The sequence below is a fragment of the Podarcis erhardii genome, assembly GCF_964252035.2.
Source record: "Podarcis erhardii genome assembly, chromosome: 4".
NCBI classification, from domain to species: domain Eukaryota; kingdom Metazoa; phylum Chordata; class Lepidosauria; order Squamata; family Lacertidae; genus Podarcis; species Podarcis erhardii.
This window is the reverse complement of record NC_138508.1, coordinates 11,204,039-11,229,612: the sequence shown is the minus strand read 5'-3', so window position 1 is coordinate 11,229,612 and position 25,574 is coordinate 11,204,039. Positions and strand designations below refer to the sequence as shown.

The 25,574-nt window shown below is 47.0% G+C and overlaps 1 protein-coding gene across 1 annotated transcript in view; it reads left to right on the top strand.

Annotated features, from left to right (window-relative positions):
* Positions 1-25,574, top strand: part of GAB2 (GRB2 associated binding protein 2) — a 148,958-nt gene that overhangs the window by 63,247 nt on the left and 60,137 nt on the right. Inside the window, exon 2 of the mRNA XM_081860379.1 lies at positions 17,922-18,222. Within this exon, the coding sequence (XP_081716505.1) occupies positions 17,922-18,222 (301 nt within the window). The remainder of the gene's footprint in view (positions 1-17,921; positions 18,223-25,574) is intronic.

Below are 25,574 nucleotides of genomic sequence, written 5' to 3'. Positions count from 1 at the left end.
GAGAGAGAGTCCTAGTCCTAGCTAAAGCCCACAACAGAAGGGAATTGGGGCAGCAGTGGGGCAAGGACAGTGGGGTGTGAACACACTCCCAAATTTTGGGCCTCGCTAGCAAGCCACGCTTTGCAAGAAGCCGCCAGAGTTCACCACAACGGCAGGCACACCACGAATGCAGTCTCTTTCCTCACCTGCAAGGAAAAATCCTCAGCCTCCCTCATTAAAATGTTGAGGCTCTTGCAGACCTGTCCTTGGAGTGCGAATTCTTCAAGCTTCGGTTGCCCTCCCTGCCAAGCTGACGGATGCCCCGAGGCCGGGAGCCAATCGTGCTTAATGGGGCGTGCCTGTCCTTTTTGCAGAGAGGGCTGTCAGAGAAACCGCCTCAGTGTACAGGAGCATGGTTGCTTGTGCATTCCCCTTGCTCGGACCTATTTCCTCATAAATGCCAATAAATCACAATGTTCGAGAGGGTATCTTATTGCCACGTCTCTCGCATCTTTCCTCGCCTCTTAAAATCTGGGTCACAGGCGTGGTGCTCCGTAAACGTGCAAACCGAGTTTGATTGTGATGTCTTGCCGCTTGTGGGAAATGCCAAGTTGCAGTGTGTGCTTGGCAGTGTCTTCTCTGTCTCCCTTAAAAACTGGGGGGGAGGGTGGAATCGCTGGGTTTCCAAGCTGGGATTTGAACTGGAAACATAAAATCACATCCTGGTTGTGCAACTACGCATTCTGCTTTGGCGACTGTAACCCTGTTTTAAGGAGCCATTTGGCTCCTAGCTTCTATATCTGAGTTTCTTACACTGCTGTTACGGAAAAATCTAGGTGCGAGGCTGCTCAGTCACCCAGCTCGTCAGGCAGAGCCCACGGCATAGCTGTCAACTGTCCCTTATTTGGTGGGAAACTCCCTTATCCCAGTGCCATGTCCCGCTTCTGTCCCTTATTGATGATATCCCTTAAATTTCCCGGGTTTCAAAGGAAGCAGCTCCTCTCCCTCCCTCCCTCCCTGCCGGCCAGGGAGGAGGGAGGCTCCAGCTGTGTTGCTTGGCTGCGTTGCTCACCCAATAAGGAGTCTAAGAACGACTGGGGGGGTGGAGCTTGCATGCCTTGTGCCGATCAAATCAGCCACGTTGCCTGGGGACTCGCCTTTGCTCAGCACTTCCCAGCGGAGAGGTGACGATGGTTTTCCTTGCTGCATCCCCTTTGCCGGGTTGCTGCGCTGTGGGAACCACCGCTTGAGGCTTCGTTTGGCTGCTGGCTGGGCTTTCTGCCTTTGGCTCGGAGGGGCTCAGAAGTTGAACATACCTGTGCTTGGAAAATACCTTATTTTGGCTTCTGATCCCTTATTTTCGAGGCTGCTGGTCCCTTATTTTCAAATCTGTAAGTTGACAGCTATGGCTCACGGGTCCCTGCAGAATAAAGGAAGGAGTCCAGCCACCAACCGGAGCAAATAGCTGTAGACCAAAGTTTATGGCGCAACAGGTTCAAAGAGGAATTTTGAACCCCGAGGATGGGGTGACAAGGACTTTTAAAAGTTTCTATCTTATCCCAGCATACAGTTCATTAAGCATCATCACTACATCATTGCTACATCAGAAAAGGGGAGGGTTATACATGATTAACATAGGAGGAATGTGTTGGGGCAACAGGCCAATACAGGATATGTATTGGGAAGTACATTCTAAGCACCTACTTCAAAGGGACAATAGAACTTTGGTTTGCATAATCTGCCACCTGGGCAAGTCCAAAGGAGTGCCTTTGCCGAGCGATTGACACCTATGAGTACCTTCCTGTGAGTATGTGACTTCCTGCTTGAGGGATTATGGCGGACCAAGTGGTTTCTAAGTCCTTGGCCAATGAAGCAAATTGGCGGTGGAATGAGGGAAACTGGCAGAGGAGTTGATTTTATATGATTTTTAAAGCTAGGTAACTTCCCTGACGTGGGTGGCGCTGTGGACGCGGGTGGCGCTGTGACGTGGGTGGCACTGTGGGTTAAACCACAGAGCCTAGGACTTGCCGATCAGAAGGTCGGCGGTTCAAATCCCCGCAACGGGGTGAGCTCCTGTTGCTCAGTCCCTGCTTCTGCCAACCTAGCAGTTATAAAGCACATCAAAGTTCAAGTAGATAAATAGGTACCACTCCGGCGGGAAGGTAAACGGCATTTCCATGCGCTGCTCTGGTTCGCCAGAGGCGGCTTAGTCATGCTGGCCACATGACCCGGAAGCTGTACGCCGGCTCCCTCGGCCAATAAAGCGAGATGAGTGCCGCAACCCCAGAGTCGGCCACGACTGGACCTAATGGTCAGGTGTCCCTTTACCTTTACCTTTTTAACTTCCCTGAGCTGTCAAGTCGAAAGAATACATTTATGCATAATATTTGTAACATTTAACAACTTTAAAGATGTTGGACCCCCCCCCTCGCCGTAATTTCCATAACTACTGCTCTCCAGATGTTCCAATGTCCAATGCCCCATTCACTGGTTCCTGCAGCGCGAGCTTTTAAAAACACAGAGTGGTTGGAGGTTTTGCAGTATAATCTAGAATATATCCAAGAGCGAACCTGTGTCCTTACATGCGCTGAAATCTTTAGAAGGAAAGAGCCCATCTCTCCTCCTCTGAGTGGATTTTGCTCTTTATTGACTTCTCGAGCCACGGCAGCAGCAGAAGTTCTCTTATCAGCCACTGCTGTGATTAAATAAGTTGCCAGGGCCTTGCCTCTGAAAGGGTGTTTTGTAATCTCTTGCTAAAGTATTATGGACTGTCTGCCTCTGGTGCCTTCTCTCCCCCCCCCCCCTTTTATCTGCTTCTCTGCAATAACAGGGAAGATAACGCATGGCTTCCTCTGACGCCCAGGTGCAGGGCAGCCGTTGCTAAGCCAGAAATCCCTGCAAGTCTCGGGACTTGGCTGACCTCACCTGCAGAGCTAGCGGGTGTCTGTATCGGCCTCTCTGCCAGTGGCGAAAGGCTCCACAAAGTCAGGAGGTCAGGTGGCTGTTGGTTCAGCAGGGCTAAGTCCGTGACGATAGTCATAGAATCATAGAATCATAGAATAGAATCATAGAATCGTAGAATAAAATCATAGAATCATAGAGTTGGAAGAGACCACAAGCGCCATTGAGTCCAACCCCCTGCCAAGCAGGAAACACCATCAGAGCACTCCTGACATATGGTAGTCAAGCCTCTGCTTAAAGACCTCCAAAGAAGGAGACTCCACCACACTCCTTGGCAGCAAATTCCACTGTCGAACAGCTCTTACTGTCAGGAAGTTCTTCCTAATGTTTAGGTGGAATCTTCTTTCTTGTAGTTTGGAACCATTGCTCTGTGTCCGCTTCTCTGGAGCAGCAGAAAACAACCTTTCTCCCTCCTCTATGTGACATCCTTTTGTATATTTGAACACGGCTATCATATCACCCCTTAACCTCCTCTTCTCCAGGCTAAACATGCCCAGCTCCCTTAGCCGTTCCTCATAAGGCATCGTTTCCAGGCCTTTGACCATTTTGGTTGCCCTCCTCTGGACACGTTCCAGTTTGTCAGTGTCCTTCTTGAACTGTGGTGCCCAGAACTGGACACAGTACTCCAGGTGAGGTCTGACCAGAGCAGAATACAGTGGCACTATTACTTCCCTTGATCTAGATGCTATACTCCTATTGATGCAGCCCAGAATTGCATTGACTTGTGCACTTTGCACAAGGGGGTGGCCTGTGCACTTTGCAGACGTAACCTGATTTACAGTGCAGTCTCTGCATGAGCGTTTTCTGGTTTACTGGAATATCAGAGCCAAATAGCTCAAATTGCCCGGAGGTTACAGAACGGCATCATCTGGTTTCGGCATCTGCACATAAAAGGAGATATGTAAACATTGGAAATGGAGACTAGGGCACTTGGTAGTTATTGGGATGGTTATGCCCAACCCCACACTTACTACTGTTCGCACCTGCCCAAGTTTCAGGGTCCGTTTCCACTTGACGCCTGTCCCGTAGCTTCCTTCTGAAATCCCGCAACTTTGCATGCCAGGAAATGTTCCCGTTTATATTTCGACCAACGTTTGTTGCGCTGTAGCGCAAGAGTGCTGGCCCAGATGGCAATAATGTAGGGAAATCCTTGCAGAATGACGAATAAAGTGTGTGGATGGTCCAGTATAAATCTACCACGAATGTACCATTAGTGTGTCAGTGACATGGTGCAGAATGCACATGCAAAAAATCTGTGACATGCCTCAAAAAAATACCCTGCCAGGCTAGAGGGAGTCTGGATCACCAGAAACGGCTTCTGTTGTTGTTCATATTATTATTTCCCCAGTCCCAGTCATCTGTTCCACGTTGCAGTTTTTGCAACTATGTTTTCCAAGCTTTTTTTTTTTTAAAAAAAAAAAAATACACTGGTACCTCGGGTTAAGAACTTAATTCGTTCCGGAGGTCAGTTCTTAACCTGAAACTGTTCTTAACCTGAAGCACCACTTTAGCTAATGGGGCCCCCCACTGCCACCATGCTGCTGGAGCACGATTTCTGTTCTCATCCTGAAGCAAAGTTCTTAACTCGAGGTACTTTCTGGGTTAGCGGAATCTGTAACCTGAAGCGTATGTAACCTGAAGCATATGTAACCTGAGGTACCACTGTAATACAGTCACACCTAGGGTTACAGCCGCTTCAGGTTGCAGTTTTCGGGTTACGAACCGCCAAACCCCCAGGGTTACTTCTAAGTTTCGGCCGTCGCACAATCGCAGAAGCACTAAATCACGCTTTTTGCATGCGCAGAAGCACTGAATCACAACCCGCGAACACTGCGGGTTACGAACATGCATCTGCACAGATCATGTTCGCCACCCAAGCGTCCACTGTAATAGGAAAATCAAAAGTCAAAATAAAAACTGCACGCCATCTCAGTGTCATGTGAAATTTTGGCCCAGGAGCCTTCAGATCTTTTAAGCTCAAGAGGAGAGGGTATGGATCGAAGCAGTGCAGAAAACTGAGCCCCGCTTGGAACAGGAGACAGAGTGAATGGAACAAATGGGCTCAGGGCTGACAAACCAGGAAAATGGGTTTCGTACCAAACTAGGGAAAGGCCAAACCCCTGAAATGAACTGGAACTGGGTCTCCAGTTGAGCATTCTGTTGGCTTAATGGCCCGATCCTTCAATCTGGGTCCCCTAGCATGTCGTGATTAATGGATACCATTTGAACTTGCAAGGTATCTCCTTTTTTTCTGAAGCAAGGTGCCCTTCAAATTTCGTTTGGCTGGCCAGCCATGTGGAATGCACAGATATTGGAAGGAGGAGGAGGCCACATGGGTGCAAGGAGGTCTGTGCACTAGCGTGCCGAAGAGATGGATGGCCAATTTGTGTGTGTGCACTTGCGCGCTCAGAGTAAGTTTGGAAGGGAACTTGATTTCAGAAAGTTGGAGAGAAAGCACAAACGTGCGCCCATACCGTAACAGAAGCAATCCTTCATTAGCGCTCCTTTCCCCACTGATTATTCCTTGAATGGTCTACATGCAAAGGGAATAGCTTGCAGGAAGCATACTTTTATATGTTGTTGTTGTTATTTAGTCGTTTAGTCGTGTCCGACTCTTCGTGACCCCATGGACCAGAGCACGCCAGGCACTCCTGTCTTCCACTGCCTCCCGCAGTTTGGTCAAACTCTTGCTGGTAGCTTCGAGAACACTGTCCAACCATCTTGTCCTCTGTCGTCCCCTTCCCCTTGTGCCCTCCATCTTCCCCAGCATCAGGGTCTTTTCCAGGGAGTCTTCTCTTCTCATGAGGTGGCCAAAGTCTTGGAGCCTCAGCTTCAGGATCTGTCCTTCCAGTGAGCACTCAGGGCTGATTGCCTTCAGAATGGATCGGTTTGATCTTCTTGCAGTCCATGGGACTCTCAAGAGTCTCCTCCAGCACCAGAATTCAAAAGCATCAATTCTTCGGCGATCAGCCTTCTTTATGGTCCAGCTCTCACTTCCTTACATCACTACTGGGAAAACCATAGCTTTAACTATATGGACCTTTGTTGACAAGGTGATGTCTCTGCTTTTTAAGATGCTGTCTAGGTTTGTCATTGCTACACTTTTATATATAGGGTTTTTACTGGTACATTTTAAGGTCTTTGGGCACGTTGTGCTATATGAGAGCCAGTGTGGTTGGAAATTTGTGCCCTTGCAGGTGATGGTGGGAGCCGTGTACGTCACCTTGAGGTCCTTGGAGGAAAAGGTGGGATATAAATTCAATGAATACATGCACTAAACAATGCAAAATACAGTGGTACCTTGGTTGTCTAATGGCTTGGCTCCCAAAGAAATCAGCTCCCAAATGCTGCAAACCCGGTTTGTGAATGTTTTTCAGAAGCCAAATGTCCAACACGGATTCCGACTGAATGTAGGAAGTTCCTGCAGCCAATTGGAAGCCGCGCCTTGGTTTTTGAACGGTTCCTGGAGTCGAACAGACTCCCAAGAACGGATTAAATTCGACAACCAAGCTATTGCTGTACACCACAAAAATCCACAAAAGCGAAGCAAACCTAAAATCGATCCTCCACAAAAATCACCCAGCAACATACAACAATTACCCTGCCCACATAAGGGTGAGTACAATGAATAAAAGAGCAAAAAAAACCCCAGACCATTAGAGCTCTCTGTAGATGAACAGAGCTATTTTGCCTTCACTGGAGCATTGCATATATATTGAAATTAAAGAGATTTTCATAAAGGACCTGGGAAGGTTATCTTGACCTCCCCATTCACTTGGGAAGCGACAAAGCATAAGTCTTTCTTTCTTTCTTTCTTTCTTTCTTTCTTTCTTTCTTTCTTTCTTTCTTTCTTTCCCTATCCCGTTTCCTTCTCTGCTGAGGAAGACCCAAGTTATATATCCCCCCCCCTTCAGTGATAGGCACAGCAAGATGGCTGTGCGTCTATATTTAGCTCCTCTATTAGCAAGCATGTCAAAGGGGAAATTGCATTTAGTTCCCAAACTAAATTGAAATCCGAAAGCCGGCCTACGGTTTCTGCTTTTATTTTACTGCCAAACAATTTGCTGCTCTGCTGCCTTTGTGAAGATCCGTCCTGCCGCCACTTCCTCGGCTGTTGCGCGGCCAGTTGGAGATTTAGTGCAAAACTAATTAGGCTACAAATCTTTGGAGTGACAAGACAAAGGAAGGCATGGGGAGGGAGGGGGGGGCGGCAAAGGGAAGGGAAGTCATCCTTCTCCACTTCTGGGATGTGGTTGTGTTTCTGCTCAGTTGAGGCTGTAATCCTAAGCATCTTTAGCAGGAAGCAAGTTCTGCTGGCTCTGTATCCTTGTTGCTCACAACTTGTACTTCTCGTCACAGGGGCTGCACTGTGGGATCAGACCAAGTTCTGTCTAATCCTGCATGTTTCCAAGAGCTCCCAGGCAGCTGTTTTTGGAAGCTCACCAGCTGGAGACGATGCAGAGCTCCGTACCCTATTGTTTATGTCCGCCATCTGGCGATTAGAGGTATCCTGTTTCTCAACACAGGGCCTCTGTAAAGCGAAGATCTGTATTGTGGGGAGTGTTAGAAATTCAGGTTTATAAGCCAGGTGCTAAATGGCTCCTTAATCCCAGGTTACAGTGGCCAAAACAGAATGTCTAGTTGCCATTTGGGGACAAGAAGGCTCTAAAGTCTTATTTTTCAAAGGATAGACTGACTGTGGTTGGTTCTCAGTTAAACATCTGGATAGTTCAGATGACAACCTTGAGCTGGGTTAAGAGCTTTGAGAACTTTTTTTATTATTAATTTTCCAATAAGAACATCTGATTAACATATCAAATCCAATAAAAATAAAAAACTAAAATAAAAAGTACAATTTGTAATCTTGATTTTTTAGAGCTTTGAGAACTTAAATAAGAAAAGTCACTTGATCCAGGGACAGTCCACATATTTGTAGGACTATTCCTACCTCCTTTTCTTAACAGTGACATGGACCATTCGTAACATAAGAATATTCTTCACAACTGTGAGTGGGGTAGGGGTAAGTGAAGCGACATCAATTAACTGTAACGTTGCTCACTGCCCTTGCTCAGGCTGCACAGGTAAAGCATTTTGGTTTCAGAAATTCATTGCAACTGTGCAGAAAAAATATAACAGGATGAGGTATTAGGGTGTGAAAACAGCCCAGATCTAAAGATCCCCAGGCATGCACCTCCAGATGGTGAAGATATCAGGCATCATCGTGGTCCCCCAGGATCTTCACAAGTGGCCAAGAGCTAGGTGCAAAATGCACCTGGCTAATTCAAACCTTGCCAACAAAGGTCCGTATAGTTCAAGCTATGGTTTCCCCAGTAGTGATGTGTGGAAGTGAGAGCTGGACCATAAAGAAGGCTGATCGCCAAAGAATTGATGCTTTTGAATTCTGCTGCTGTAGGAGACTTTTGAGAGTCCCATGGACTGCAAGAAGATCAAAGCGATCCATTCTGAAGGAAATCAGCCCTGAGGGTTCACTGGAAGGACAGATCCTGAAGCTGAGGCTCCAATACTTTGGCCACCTCATGAGAAGAGAAGACTCCCTGGAAAAGACCCTGATGTTGGGAAAGATGGAGGGCACAAGGAGAAGGGGTCGACAGAGGACGAGATGGCTGGACAGTGTTCTCGAAGCTACCAGCAAGAGTTTGACCAAGCTGCGGGAGGCAGTGGAAGACAGGAGTGTCTGGCGTGCTCTGGTCCATGGGGTCACGAAGAGTCAGACACAACTAAATAACAACAAATTTCAAACACTGGCCCAGCAGGTCAGTGGCAAAGTATCAACCTTGGATGCAGAAGGCCTCAGGTGCAATCCTTGGCATCTCCAGGTACGACCGGAAAACAGCCCCTTCCATAACTCCAGAGAGCCACAGCCTGTCCTTGTAGACCAGGGGCCGGCAACCTAAGGCTCATGGGCCGGAAGCCGCCCATGAGGGTCTCTTAACAGGCCCATGAGCCGCCCCTGAACCAAGTCCTCACATGCTGCGCTAAACTAGCACGGTGCGGGGACTCTTCCACGGCTCCAGAAATTGCTTCTGCGCATGTCTGCGGTGCCAGAAATCACTTCTGTGCATGCCCAGATGCCGAAAATCGCTTCTTCACAAGCACGGTTTTCAGCGTTTGGGCATGCGCAGAAACGATTTTCAGTGCCACGGACATGCGCAGAGGTGATTTCCGGCGTCGCATTGCACTAGCCTGGCCCACAGAGGATCTCCGCGGGAGTGATCCAGCCTTGCCGACCCCTGTTGTAGATCCTACAGAGCTAGACAGAGTGGTGGTCTTACTCAGTTCAAGGCTATGTTCCTACGCCAGTGTGGTGTAGTGGTTAAGAGCAGTAGTCTCGTAATCTGGGGAACCGGGTTCTCTTCCCCGCTCCTCCACATGCAGCTGCTGGGTGACCTTGGGCCTGTCACACTTCTCTGAAGTCTCTCAGCCCCACTCACCTCACAGAGTGTTTGTTGTGGGGGAGGAAGGGAAAGGAGAATGTTAGCCGCTTTGAGACTCCTTAAAGGGAGTGAAAGGCGGGATATCAAATCCAAACTCTTCTTCTTCTTCTACATTGACCCAACACAGTTCCTGTAGTTCCAGCCAGGAATTCTTGCCAATGCAAGAATTGGGTGAAACAGTTGCAGGCTCGACGCAGCCGTACCACCTGAGTATCTGGGCTGCCTCTTCCCAGCAGCCGAGCGCAGAGGCCTCACCTGCGCAGAAGGAGACCAGACCTGTTTACGGGAGATAAATGCCACATCATACTCGGCTCGGCTTTGAAAAGGCAGCTGATGAATGGTTTTGGGGCCCAATTAACTCCCTGGTTGTTTGCCAAGCTATGCAGAGGTCTCTTCTTTCCTTTGCTTTAGTCCTTGCCTGCTTCATCGGAACAAAACCCCACTTTGTCTTAATCGCAGGTGTCAAAAAGGTGACCTCTGGACGAGGAGGAATGCACCAGTTCCTGTGCTGCACGCCAAACACGTAACAGGCGCCGTCCTCACGCAGAAGACTTGCAGCCCTGGGAGATGAGTAGTTCCTCTCTCCATTCTGCCCCCCAAGGGTTGGCAACATTGGTTGTGCACACTGACTCCTGCAAATAAAAAAATGAAGGCTTTTCCTCTGCCCCTCTTTGCTCATTGCAACTGGGGCTTTAGCTGAGCTCTCACTCAGTTCGGACAGCTGTGAAGGGTCGTTGACAGAGAGACACCCTGTCTGAAACCCTGGACAGCTGCTGCCAGTCAGTGTGGACAATACTGTCTTAGATGGGCCAATAGTTTGACCCATAATAAGGCAGTCTTTGTCCATGGAGTTTTCTTGGCAGGGATACTGGAGTGGCTTGCCGGTTCCTGCTCCAGGTGGATCACGTTTGGTCAAAACTCTCCACTATGACCTGTCCATCTTGGATGGCCCTGCACGGCATAGCTCATAGCTTCTCTGAGTTATTCAAGCCCCTTCGCCACAACAAGGCAGTGATCCAGGAAGGGGCAATGACAAACCTAGACAGCATCTTAAAAAGCAGATACATCACCTTGCCAACAAAGGTCCGTCTAGTTAAAGCCATGGTTTTCCCAGTAGTGATGTATGGAAGTGAGAGCTGGACCATAAAGAAGGCTGATCGTCGAAGAATAGATGCTTTTGAATTCTGGTGCTGGAGGAGACTCTTGAGAGTCCCATGGACTGCAAGAAGATCAAACGTATCCATTCTGAAGGAAATCTGCCCTGAGTGCTCACTGGAAGGACAGATCCTGAAGCTGAGGCTCCAAGACTTTGGCAACCTCATTGAGAAGAGAAGACTCCCTGGAAAAGACCCTGATGTTAGGTAAGATGGAGGGCACAAGGAGAAGGGGACGACAGAGGACGAGATGGTTGGACAGTGTTCTCGAAGCTACGAACATGAGTCTGACCAAACTGCGGGAGGCAGTGGAAGATAGGAATGCCTGGCATGCAATGGTCCATGGGGTCATGAAGAGTCGGACATGAGTAAACGACTGAACAACAACAACATAGATTATATAAAGAGTTTATATTGACATTGCATTGTTGTATTTGGTCATTGTGTTGCCTTTGGATATTACCAATGTTGGCTACCGCCAGAGCTACCACCACACTCTTGTGACAAGGAAGGAAGGAAGTGGGGGAATAATATGAAGCGGTGATAATCTTAAGAGGGGAAGAGAGACTTTTTGAGGTGGTGGTGACTTTCCCTTTTCCTCCTATCTGGAGGTGCCTGCTGCCCACCCCTGTTCTATGCTATGCGATTATGACTTTTAGGTTAGGTGGGTTTTTTTTTATTATTAAAAGGAGGATCTGCCACATTAATTGGGGTGGATAGGCTTCTCAGTAGCTATTGCCATCCAAGGCTTCCATGGTGGTGCCCAGTTTGCACTGAAACATTACAGGGACTTTTGGGTGGTGGCTCCCCATTTGTGCCTCTGATGTGGTGCGTGTGTCTCTCTTGTTGTTGGCGTCCAGAAGAAATTGAAAAGCATTCCTGTGTCCCAGGCACTTGATGGCTGATTGATACTGGCCATGAAATGAAGAACTGCAAAGCTGTTAGATTTTTCTAAATGTATTTGAATTGTCTTGGATAGTTTTAATGTTTTAAACAGTTTTTATTTTACTTTTAATTTAAATTGTACTGTTTGGACCTTTCAAGGTTTGCTGCCTTGTTTCCTTTCGGAAGGAGGGAAGGAGTTGAGTCTGGTGCACCAATATTAGGCATGAGAGCAAAGTGGAACCTCATACTGCCTTTCTGCCTTGTTTGTGGGTTTTCTATAGGGCTCTGGTTGCTCTCACTGTAAGAAGCAAGGTGCTGAACTAGGCGGCCTCTTGGTCGGATCCAGCTACTCATTAGAGATTTTTAAGCAAAAGGTGGAGAGGGGTAAAGACCTGTTATTTCATTGGGTCTCCTCCATTTGATATTGTCTGCCGCTGTTGGAGAACTTCTGTGGTGGTGCTTTTCTGTCTGCTGTTTACTCCGTCTTAATTGCTGAATGTCGCTGTTAGTTAATTGTTGTTTTAATTGATTACTATTTTTAATGGCTGTTGGGACTGCTCGTGGTTGAAGAAGCTGTATGCAAATATTATAAATAAATGTAAACACAATATAAATCAGGGCCTCTCTCGGTCTGGCGGTGGCGGCATTTTCCGTGGGCGTATTCTGCAACCTGTGACTAATGCAATAAATAGTGCATTTACTGGTGGATTAATCCATGCATCATTCTGCTTTCGTTAGTTGCAACACTGCCGTCAGGAGGGGCAGTAACCTTGTTCTGTAGCTCAGGGGGGAAAAAACAAGACAAAAGTAGTAATGAATCGAAACAGCTGAGGTATGAAACGGCACAGGGTTTCTGCCAGAAGTTACAGGCCATGCACTGATTTGGAAACACTTGCAGGCCAAACCAGTATTGAAAGCAGTGTTGTCTATAACCACCTGATACCATTATGAGCACAAATAATCAGAATGCACTTTTTTAAAAAAAGGGGGGGTGTCCCTAACACAAATGGGACATTTGGAGACAGGGAGGCAATGCTTTGAAACCAGCTGCACTGTGTTAATCTTCGGTCTTGGGTTCAAGGCTGCGCAACTCTAAACCCATCCTCTCCTACTTAAAAAACGTTTATTTTATTCTTTGCCTGCAGGGCAGTTGGACGCACTTTAAAACACAGTGCCAGTAAGGTCGCAGATGCCTGCCACCTTAATTCTCTTTCCAATTGCGGCACAAGTTGTGATTAACTGCAGTTGCTGAATATTGCACTGACTGGTGACAGGAGACTTCTAAGTGTGTTGCCCTAGTTGGATGGGGTAGAAAAGGAATGGTGTGTGTGTGTGTGTGTGTGTGTGAGAGAGAGAGAGAGAGAGAGAGAGAGAGAGAGAGAGAGAAGTCATGCTAAATGTTGAGTAAAAGTAAAGGGACCCCTGACCATTAGGTCCAGTCATGAACGACTCTGGGGTTGCGGCGCTCATCTCGCTTTACTGGCCGAGGGAGCCGGCGTACAGCTTCCGGGTCATGTGGCCAGCATGACTAAGCCGCTTCTGGCGAACCAGAGCAGCGCACGGAAACACCGTTTACCTTCCCGCCGGAGCGGTACCTATTTATCTACTTGCACTTTGATGTGCTTTCGAACTGCTTGGTTGGCAGGAGCTGGGACCGAGCAACAGGAACTCACCCCATCGCGGGGATTCGAACTGCCGACCTTCTGATCGGCAAGTCCTAGGCTCTGTGGTTTAACCCACAGTGCCACCCGTAAATTCACTAAACATTGAGTAGGATACATTCATTTTTTTAGTCTTGCGAACATAAGAGATTTGCTGTCCCGAATCTTCCATCATTCAGTTTCATTGCATTTCCCCGAATTCTCAGAGGGGGTGGGGAAAAACTTTGCTGTATCCCCTTTCTCCAAAGGGTGCTTAGTTTTGTATTGTCTGGCGTGCATGTAATCGGTAGTTCTTGCCAATAGATTACGAGTGAGCCCAACCCACATTGAGCGTAACTCAAGAAAATCCTGTTGGGACCTTATAATGCAGAACAAACCCTCCTTACAGCATGAGCCAGAGTTTGTCTCCCCAGCCCGGAAACGTGGCCCAAAATTGCACCTATACGTTATAAAATCAGCACAGGGGACATTGGTGTCAGGGGTCTGTGCCCTTGAGCTTTACCTAAGAATGATAGCAAAAGATGCTCTCTGCGGTGTGTTCAAGTTATGCATGGAGGGGTACGTCATACGAAGGCCTGCAGCTTTAGCTGGGACAGCTGTGTGTTCAAGGGCTGGGTGGATCTCATCTGCGCTCCCTCGACAACCTATGATTAAAGGCCGGCGCTGTTTCTCGCGCTTTTTAACATTCTAGCTCCAGTCCCTGCTGTCTGTCTCTGACAGCTGGGCCAATATGCATTCGACAGATACATGCGCTGCTTTGGCAGGGAGACGCATGATCTGAGAAACAGCCCTCGGAGCGAGCGTCACTCAGCCAGCTCCATCCTACATACAAAACAGATGTTTTCCGGGGAAAGGGAGATAGAATTGAGCGCCGCAGAATGTTCGGAGACTTGTGAAATTGGCCCTGCGTTAGCTGGGAAGGAGATGGAGAAGGCTTTCAATCGTCCCACACCAGCAGAAGCAACACCGAGGTGTCGTGTAGTGCAGGGCTGGGGGACACTTTCAGGCCAAGGGCCACATCCCATTGTAGACAACTTTGCGGGGGCCGCATAGCAGTGAAGCTAAAGTGGGCAGATACCCCAGCTTCAATGCATAGATGATGAATTGGAAGTGTGGGGGACCTTTGTAATAGCTTGGTTGGTAGTGGAAGGAGGTGGAGCAGCCCTGAGGTAGGAGAAACAAGCTGTACAACACACACACACACACAGAGAGAGAGAGAGAGAGAGAGAGAGAGAGAGAGAGAGAGAGGGAACCAGGCAAAGGGCCTTCTCGGTAGTGGCACCCACCCTGTGGAATGCCCTCCCACCAGATGTCAAAGAAAACAACATCTACCAGACTTTTAGAAGACATCTGAAGGCAGCCCTGTTTAGGGAAGCTTTTAATGTTTGGTGCATTACTGTATTTTAATATTCTGTTGAAAGCCGCCCAGAGTGTCTGGGGAAGCCCAGCCAGATGGGTGGGGTATAAATAATTATTATTATTATTATTATTATTATTATTATTATTATTATTACACTGGTACCTCGGGTTACATACGCTTCAGGTTACAGACTCTGCTAACCCAGAAATAGTACCTTGGGTTAAGAACTTTGCTTCAGGATGAGAACAGAAATTGTGCTCCGGCGGTGCGGCAGCAGTGGAAGGCCCCATTAGCTAAAATGGTACCTCAGGTTAAGAACAGTTTCAGGTTAAAAATGGACCTCTGGAACAAATTAAGTACTTAACCCGAGGTACCACTGTATTATAGATTAGTATTCAGCTTATTGGGACCAGCTGACCGGCATACTGTAAAGAAAAGTTTCAGTGCCATATTGCCAAATAGGCAGAGTAGGCCCTGGCTTGTGGGCCCTTTTAGGGGCCCCGTGACAACAGATCAAAATAATATTTGATCTTGAAAGACAATTACAATCAAGCTATCTTGAGTCAATGTTCAATGTTATCCTACTAGAGTGCACAAATGAGAAACCTCCGGATACTGAGCTTTCCGTGAGTTAGTGTGCCGCAAGTTCAAAAACATATTAGGAGACCATTTGTGAGGGGGGTCCCCTGAGATTTCAACGGCCTAAGGGGTCACCACAGGGTTTAATATGGCACTGGATGGCTTAGCGGTTAGCACGTGTTAATTTGGGGAGACTTGATTCCAAAGCCCTGTTGAGACATCTGCCATGACTGCAATCCTATGGATAGTTTCCTGGGAGTAAGCCCCATTCAACTCAGTTTTGCTACCTCTGACAAACGTAACCCCTGCACAAATTGCGGCTTTTCTGTATAGATGTAAACCTTGCAAAGAATCTGGTGGTGTTGAGGAGGGCTTTCCGTTCAGACTTTGCATTTTCAACCCCTACAAGCCCTCCAAAACGACTTTACAGGTCACACGACTCACAGTATAGATAGATTTATTAATTCAGACTATATACTTTAGCGCATTGTGCCCTGAGCAAGTTGGAAGAGGTTTTGAGATACAATTGTGCTAAATAAATGTTTCCTCAGATCAGGCGTTAGCAAACGGTCTTGCTCAGCCCTTTCGTCGCCTTGGACCAGAGTTTACTGACAGCGCCCATAAATCACAGCTCTGCATTCATTGCCCATTCAAGGTTGCTTCCAGCTAGTTCAAGGCCCATCCAAGAGATTTTTCTGCATGAGGCAGCAAATCTGTCACAGACAGACACACTTGTTCTCTTTATTTCTCTCTCATTAACTCGTCCTGTGTGGGCCCTTTTCATTTTGTTTATCCTTTTTGCAGCACAGTGGTACCTCGGTTTTTTAACATCTCCGTTGACGAACATTTCAGTTTTCGAATGCCGTAAACCCGGAAGTAAATGCTTCGGTTTTCGAACGCACCTCAGAAGTCAAACATGAAACATATTGAGTTTTCCGTTTTGAGGCTTCCATACTGAGTTTTTGGTTTTCGAATGTTTCGGAACTCGAACGGTGTTCCAGAACGGATTACGTTTGAAAACCGAGGTTCCACTGTAGAATCTTTTGGTGGATTGGGCCCCATGGCTTTGATATCTCTGGCAACCTGCTTATTGAGCATCCATCCCAGATTTCTTTGCACAAAGTTTGGGAGTAGTTTGCAGGACATTGGCTGCTTATTCATCCCAATTGGTCTGCTAGGAAGTCGCCCAGAGAGGCTGGGATAACCCAGTCAGATGGGCAGAGTGTAAGAATATTATTATTATTATTATTATTATTATTATTATTATTATGAGAAGTATTGAGGCAAAATCTAGAATTAGTTGACCCTGCCTGTCAAGGCTTTCCTGAGTTGGGAACTTTTACTGTAGTCAGCTGTATTAAACATGACAGGCTCGTTGTTGCATACATAAACAAATTATTTTGTACTTTTGGTAAGTCCACTCCTATAATACCTAATAAGAAAGCTTCTGGTTTTTTAACAAAGGTTATTTTAAACATTTTCTTCATTTCATTGTAAATCATTTCCCAATTTCTTAATAATTTTACAATCCCACCACATATGGAAAAATGTCCCTTCTGTTGCTTTACATTTGCAACATTTGCTTTCCCTAGTTTTATACATTTTTGCTCATTTTGCTGGAGTTAAATACCGTGTATACATCATTTTCATATAATTTACTTTGATCGCCACACATGCTGTAAATTTTATATCACTTTTCCATAATTTTTCCCATTCCGCTATTTGAATGTTATGTCCCACATCTTGTGCCCATTTACAGTGGTACCTCGCAAGACGAAAAACGCGCAAGACGAAAGAGTTTTCCGTCTTTTGAGTCGTTCCGCAAGACAAATTTCCCTATGGGCTTGCTTCGCAAGACGAAAACGTCTTGCGAGTTCTTGCGAGTTTGTTTCCTTTTTCTTAAAGCCGCTAAGCCGTTAATAACTGCTAAGCTGCTAATAGCCGCTAAGCCGCTAATAGCCGTGCTTCGCAAGACGAAAAAAACCGCAAGACGAAGAGACTCGCGGAACGGATTAATTTCGTCTTGCAAGGCACCACTGTAATCACGACTGATTCAACCTCTTCATCCTGCATATATACAGAAGCAATGAACACATTAGCAGAGCTTTAAAAATACTTGTAATTTTATTGTGAATGGACTACAGGTGATTTAAACATGTTCTAAACTTAACAATGGACATGCAGTATCTTGATGAATAATGGAACCAAGGAAGGGATTAGAGGGAAGTCAATTTGTTTTGTTTTGTTTCTGTATTGTTATTTTTATTTTTGTTACAGTGGTACCTCGGGTTACATACTCTTCAGGTTACAGACTCCGCTAACCCAGAAATAGTACCTCAGGTTAAGAACTGTGCTTCAGGATGAGAACAGAAATCGCGTGGCAGCAGCAGGAGGCGCCATTAGCTAATGTGGTGCTTCAGGTTAAGAACAGTTTCAGGTTAAGAATGGACCTTCGGAACGAATTAAGTACTTAACCTGAGGTACCACTGTAATCTGTATTTACCGTATTTTTCACTCTATAAGACACACCAGACCATAAGACGCACCTAGTTTTTGGAGGAGGAAAACAAGAAGAAAAAAATCTGAATCCCAGAAGCCAGAACAACAAGAGGGATCGCTGCGCAGCGAAAGCAGCGATCCCTCTTGCTGTTCTGGCTTCTGGGATAGCTGCGCAGCCTGCATTTGCTCCATAAGACGCACACACATTTCCCCTTACTTTTTAGGAGGCAAAAAGTGAGTCTTATAGAGCAAAAAATATGGTATTTTTTATTTTTAGAAAATTAATAAAATACTATTTTTTAAAAAAATTACAGGCTCAGCCATGCTAGCCAGGAGGTGCTTAATTCCAGAAATTCAGACTGTTCCCAACCTCTTCTCTCTTTCCTAGGCATGGAAGAAGCGATGGTTCATCCTTCGCAGTGGGCGAATGAGCGGAGACCCCGATGTGTTGGAGTACTACAAGAACGACCACTCCAAGAAGCCCCTGCGGGTGATCAACCTCAACTTCTGCGAACAGGTGGACGCCGGCTTGACCTTCAACAAGAAGGAGTTGCAGGACAGCTATGTCTTCGATATCAAGACTAGCGAGAGGACTTTCTACCTTGTGGCTGAAACAGAGGAGGATATGAACAAATGGGTCCGTTGCATTTGCCAGATCTGTGGATTCAACCAGTCCGAGGAGAACCCAGGTATGCGCGAAATTTCACGGCACAGAGGTGGCATCTAACTTCATACGTCGGTACCATTTAGAATAAAAAGTCCTTAAAGCAACAGGCAGTTAGCTCTTGTGGAAAAGGTTGTTTCTTACATGTAGAAGTGAAAAACCTGACATGTGTTTTCTAGCATGAGAGCAGGTAAGTTGACAAGTACATTGGTGTGGTCTAAAGCAACCATTTTTTTCAAGCTGTCCACAGGGAACAAAAATGACTGGAGATCGTGATGAACCGCGTCGTGAATTTGGGGTGTCTTACTGAACCATGTCATTAATTTTGGGGGCTCTTAGTGAACCATGTCCTGAATTTGGGGGTTATTGGTGAACCACGTTCTGAATTTTGAGGCTCTTGGTGAACCACGTTCTGAATTTTGAGGGTCTTTAGCCTGTTCAATAATCCATTCCTGGTCCTCCCTTCTTATAAACATGTCCATCTTGCAGCATAACAAAGCCCATACCTTTAGCACTTGCTTCCACAGACTTTCATTTCATGATTTAAAAAATCTGCATTAGTGTCCTTTTAATTTGTATATAATAATGTTCACTCTTGCCCTTGCCGTTTCTACATTTACGGGACCGCCTCTCCTGGTATGTCCCACAGAGGACCCTAAGGTCCATGAATAATAATAGCTTAAGGTCCCAGGCCCTAAGGAAGCCAGACTATCCTCTGCCAGGGCCTTTTCAGTGACAGCTCCGACCTGGTGGAATGCTCTGTCCCACAAGACAAGGGCCCTGCAGGACTTGATCTTCTTCCGCAGGGCCTGTAAGACAGAGCTATTCCACCTGGCCTTCAATTTGAAATATCCTGATCCTTTGTTCCCTTTTCCCTTTCCTCTTCTATGAAGAAACCCTTTCTGGGACCCCACACTTAAATTCTTATTCACACAGCTCCTTGCTGGCCCTAGTAGGACCAACTTGGCCAGTTAGCCCTGGTGATCATTCAATGTCTACTGACTGGGGTCCCCCCCAAAAAAAATGACCCCTGAATTTTTGAATTTTATTGATATTGATGCTGCATTTTATGTTGTATTCTATGCTGTTTTATGCTCTTTTTAAGTCGCATTTTAATCAATGTTTTATATTTGCTGTTAGCCGCCCTGAGCTCGGTTTTTAAACCAAATGTACTATTATTGCATTAGAATACTGCATGGTCCAAGTGGGTCTGCTTTGAAGGCGGTTTGAAAAGTACAGTGAGTCCAAAATGCGGTTGTTAACTGGAGCCTCCAGTCTGGAGCACATAACTCTGCCAATGTTTGATCTTTGCTGGTTTCCTGCTTGTTTCGGGACCCGGTGGTGGTTTTGACCTTAAATGGCCTGTGACGGAGATAGCTTAAGAACCGCCTCCTCTGATACTGAAAGCATCTGAAAGATTTGAGATGTGCATCAAAGGCTGCATTTGGTGCTGCTAGTGGAGGTGTGTTACATTTGACAGGGCCTTATCAGCTGTGGCACCGACGTAGCAGAACACCTTCCGAAAGGAGGTCTGCTTGGGTCCACACTGCCTTCGTGGTGTAGTGGTTAAGAGCAGTGGACTGGTGAACCGGGTTCGCTTCCCCGCTCCTCCACATGCAGCTGCTGGGTGGCCTTGGGCTAGTTACACTTCTCTGAAGTCTCTCAGCCTCACTTGCCTCACAGAGTGTTTGTGTGGGGGGAGGAAGGGAAAGGAGATTGTTAGCTATTTTGAGACTCCTTAAGGGGAGTGAAAGGCAGGATATCAAGTCCAAACTCCTCCTCCTCCTCCTCCTCCTCCTCCTCCTCCTCCTCTTCTTCTTCTTCTTCTTCTTCTTCTTCTTCTTCTTCTTCTTCTTTGCGCCTCTTCCAAAGAGCCTTCAGGCCAAAGCCTTATCTGCAATCTTGATTAGAACTGTGTTTCGATATTGCAGAATTTATAGTATTTTATGGTATTGCTGCTTGAGTATTGCCTTAACCGTTTTAGTATTCGTATTGTGACAGCTTAATAACAATAATAATAATTATCTATCTATCTATCTATCTATCTATCTATCTATCTATCTATCATCTCCCCAGCCACTCTGGGTGGCTTCCAACCAAATATCAAAAACAATACAGCATCAGACATTAAAAACTTCCCTAAACAGGTGTCTTTTAAAAGTAAAATAGTTGTTTATTGCCTTGACATCTGCTGTGAGGATGTTCCACAGGGCAGGCACCACTACTGAGAAGGCCCTCTGCTTGGTTCCCTGTAACCTCACTTCTCTCAGCAAGGGAACCACCAGAAGGCCCTCGGAGCTGGACCTCAGTGTCCAGGCAGAACGATGGGGGTGGAGACACTCCTTCAGGTATACAGGACGCACACAAAAGCTCATACCAAAAACAAACTTAGTTGGTCTCTAAGAGTGCTACTGGACAATTTGTTTGATCTTCTTGCAGTCCATGGGACTCTCAAGAGTCTCCTCCAGCACCAGAATTCAAAAGCATCAATTCTTTGGCGATCAGCCTTCTTTATGGTCCAGCTCTCACTTCTCTACATCACTACTGGTAAAACCATAGCTTTAACTATACGGACCTTTGTCGGCAAAGTGATGTCTCTGCTTTTTAAGATGCTGTCTAGGTTTGTCATTGCTTTTCTCGCAAGAAGCAGGCGTCTTTTAATTTTGTGACTGTAAGAACATTAGAAGTTTGCTATACCTCTTCCAAATTAAAACAGGACAGCGGTCATTGGGTGGTGCTAAATCTTCCATGCCGAGAAGAACCCTGACACATCTCCTCAAACTTTGAAGGGTGTTTACATTCCAAAGGCTAGAGAGAGAGGGATTCCAAGCTTTTTAAAAAACATATATCCCTGGTTGTTCACGCTCTTGGCTCTTTAACTGCCTATCCGTTGGGTGTTTACATATATCAAGATGACCAAACTCCTTCTTGTCCAACTAAATTAAAAAATACCTTCAGAACCTCCTTTTCCTCCTTATAACTCAGTAAAGTAGCATCTTCACTAATGGTGCCATGCCAATGTTAAGAAGAGTTTGGATTTGATATCCCGCCTTATCACTACCCGAAGGAGTCTCAAAGCGGCGAACATTCTCCTTTCCCTTCCTCCCCCACAACAAACACTCTGTGAGGTGAGTGGGGCTGAGAGACTTCAGAGAAGTGTGACTGGCCCAAGATCACCCAGCAGCTGCATGTGGAGGAGTGGAGATGCGAACCCAGTTCACCAGATTACGAGGCCACCGCTCTTAACCACTACACCACACTGGCTCTCATATCCAGTTTCCGTATTCTGGGTTCTTGGGAGAGGGACCACCAGATGGCACCTCGCTGAGGAATGCAAGTTGTTTGGCTTTTTGGAGATGTCCCTTTGCAGGACTTTGGTCTCGACATTTATCAGTCAGACGTCCGGGCTGCGGTTGGTGTTCCCGTTAGCAAAACAAGCCCCGGTTCTGCAGAATCAATACAGAACTTCCATGTGTAATTGAAGTCTGGCTATTGTCATCAGTGGCACCGTGGAAAACAAGCTAGGAGCAGACTCGTCCCGGAGGGAGGAGAGGAATTGTTTGAAGTGGAAAAGCTCCAAGCGTCGACCAAGTGACTTCAGCGGCAGGCGAGTGAAGGCAGAGCGGGACCTTGTGAGAGGAACTCGCATTTGGTTAGCGCCCCAGGAAAAGAAGCAAATTCACCTGCCAAGACGGATCTCTTCTGAACTAGCCTAACGAAAAGCCACAGCATTCGGCAGCCGCAAACTCAGCAGACGTGTCTGGGTGCATTAGAGTGGAGAGGCGTCTCGAGGTGGAAATCAATTGCTCCCAAGCTGTTTTATGTTCACAAGAGGAAGGAAGACATGAGCCTACAGAGGACATATGGCCGTTTATAGATATTCCTGATGCATTCTGGGAGTAGATTGTGGGATGTGAAACACAAGAGCAGTCAAGTACAACATTCCTAGAGTGAACATGTTTACACATGGGGAGGAATGTTTGTCCATCCAGCAGGTAAACTTCCTGTTTCCTTCTGGGCTGGGACAGACATCCTCTGCATGTGACTAGAGGTGGGCGTGGCCTCACCTGTGCAGGTAATGACAAAAGCACAGGGCAGGGCAGCCATCTCTCTCTCTCTCTTTGATTACATGCATCAAAGAAGCAACATCTGCTTAGCCAAAGATGCTCTCTTGACTTCCAGCCAAGAGAGGACAAAGGGACTGTCTCCTTATGAGATAGTTTCTAGGTGTATGTTACTTTTCTAAGCTAAGTCTGCCTTCTGGGATCCAATTGTGAACAGAATGTGAGTAAACTCTTTTTTATAGAAGACTGTGTCGTTTCTTATCTTTTATGAGGGAATAAGGGCAAAATACCAGAACAGTTATTACAGAGAGGCTTTAACGAGCCTGAGCAAATGCATCCGCTGAGTTTAAAAGGGGGAGTGTTACTCTGCTAAATTGTAAAGTTGTTTACACAAGTTGGAAAGGCTATAATCAAACAATATATCCTCTCCTGCATCCCTGAACATTCCCACATAGGTAAAGGGTAAAGGGACCCCTGACCATTAGATCCAGTTGTGGCCGACTCTGGCGTTGCGGCGCTCATCTCGCTTTACTGGCCGAGGGAGCCGGCATACAGCTTCCGGGTCATGTGGCCAGCATGACTAAGCCACTTCTGGCGAACCAGAGCAGCGCATGGAAATGCCGTTTACCTTCCCGCCGGAGCGGTACCTATTTATCTACTTGCACTTTGACGTGCTTTCAAACTGCTAGGTTGGCAGGAGCTGGGACAGAGCAACAGGAGCTCACCCCGTCGTGGGGATTCGAACCGCCGATCCTCTGATCGTCAAGTTCTAGGCTCTGTGGTTTAACCCACAGCGCCACCCGTGTCCCACATAGATGCCTTCTAAATCCTCATGTGGCTGAACCTTCTCACCAAGAGTGATTATCTTCTAGCTTTTCTCCTGCCCTGACTGCCTCCTCGATTCACCAATCTTTACCCCAGCCCAGCATTCTTCAAAGACAATAGTGGGGACCAAATATAGCCCTCAAGCCCTCTCTACCTGGCCCCTAGCCCACACCCCTCACTCATCCTCCTTCACACCCCTTCTGCATGTTTTGGCCTAGCAAGGATGTGCCCCTGAAACCTGACAATGCCTCTTGATTGTCTGAACAGAAGGATGTTTTGGTACGTGTGGAAACTAGCCTACTATACTGTTGTACCTTGGTTTTCGAGCAGCTTAGTTCTCAAACGTTTTGGTTCCTGAACGCCACAAGTCCAGAAGTAAGTGCTCCGGTCTGCGAACTATTTTTGGAAGTCGAACGTCCGGCGGGGCTTTCAGGGCTTCCGATTGGCTGTAGGAGCTTCCTGCAGCCAATCAGAAACCGCACTTTGGCTTTTGAACGTTTTGGAAGTCAAACGGACTTCCGGAACAGATTCCGTTCGACTTCCAAGGTACGACTGTAATGTCAAAATTTACATTCATTGCTCTGCCCACTTTTGTGGAGACTGGACAAATTAATGAGGGCTAGTCTTAGTAGTATTGGTAACCATAATAACTGTGTTGCATGCCACCAAGCAACCAATGCCGACAAAGGGCAGGAGTAGAAGAGTAGTCTTTATGTCTGCTTCCCAAAGTCACTTAACACAAGCAGAGTCCAGAGAGAAAGAAATCCCAATAACACTTTGCTGTGGTAAACAGTGCATAGCCATAGGCAAAATAAAGTTTTGCCTTTCTTAGTTCAGGCCTTCTACAGAGCAGAGAGACATTCAACCAAACACACAGAGGACAAACTCCCTCAGAAGTGCATAGCCAATGAGAGCACTAGAGATCATGCTACTCTGACTGGTTGCTAAGCAACACCTCCACACATGCCCCTTGGTTAGCTGGTTTACTGATAACATAATTAACCCTGGAGTTGAAAATGTAATGATTCCTGCTGCTGCACATCCAACACTGTCCAGCTTGTAGGCTTCCGGGAACTATCTGTATGGCCACTATAGGAAGCCATACACAGCTCTGAGTGGATCTTTGGTTTGATCCATCACGGCATTTCTGGTTCTTGCTATCCACAAGCTTGGTGCGTGCTTGAGCCACATGGTCTCGTTCGTTGGGCTTGACTTGCAGCATTCACGCCAAAGCACTGGCTGTCCCTGCTGCAGAAATGTTAATCGCTTCTTAGGAATGGCGCTGTCTGTATTTTGCCTGCCCCAATGGGCAGGGGTCCAGCTCTCATCTGAGAACCGAAGTTTCTCATCTGTTTTGCTAAAACATACTTTTGTGTGCTGTTCGCTCTCTGCCTCTCTCTCTCTCTCTTTCTGCCTCCCCCCTCTCACTTTTGGATCAGATGAGGAATCCAGCCCAACCCACTCTGAGCTATGCTTAAAATAAATACTGCTCAGGGTTCAAGCGCTGGCTTCCCATAAAATGCATCTGTGTTTGGCTGCGATGAGACTAGATGGGCCCGATCCAGCAGTCAAACTCCTCTTCTTCCCTTAAGTGCGCCGTTCAGATTTCTGAAGCAGGAAGGCTCGTGGAACAAAAACACGGACTCAGGAGTGTGATTTGTTTTCAGCAACTGGGTGCTCCTACAATGGCAGGCCTCCGAGCCCGACCTGAGTGCAACGCCCGTAGGCCCCAACTCTGTAGGGCTGAGGTATCTTCAGCCCCCCACCGAAGTCTGTTGGGGTGGGGCTGAGCCCCCCCCCCCAAAAAAAAATCTGTACTGGATTAACATACAGGCAGAGTAGACACCGGTCGATGGGTCCTTTTCAGGGCCCTGCAAGATCAAAATAATATTGATTTGATCTTGAAAGAAAATTACAGTGGACTTTCGGGTTGTGAACGTGATCCGTGCGGGATGCACGTTCGCAACCCGCAGCGCACCATTCTGCATACGCACGGGTTGCGATTCAGTGTCTCTTTGCATGCGCAAAACGCGATTTAGTGCTTCTGCGCATGCGTGACTGCTGAAACCCAGAAATAACACGTTCCAGTACTTCGGGGTTTCGGCGGGTGCGTAACCCAAAAAAACGCAACATGAAGTGGCTGTAACCCGAGGTATGTCTGTACAATCAAGTATTAGGAGATAATTTGTGAGGGGCCCCCAAGGTTTCAACTTCCTACGGGCTGCAACAGGGTTTAATCCGGCACTGCCCCCAATCTTGAGGGGCCAGGCCTCGCGGCAGCGGCAAACCTCACAGGGCCTTGCAGCAGCACAGTGGCAGCAGGCCTTTCCGCAGTGCGCATGGCATGTGACGTCACACGTGCAACATCACCCACACACGACAGATTATCCCGGCTTCTCCCAAGGAATTCTGGGAGCTGTAGTTTGTTACGTGTGCTGAGAGTTTTTAGGAGACCCTCCAGTCCCCTCAGGGAGCTACAATTCCCAGT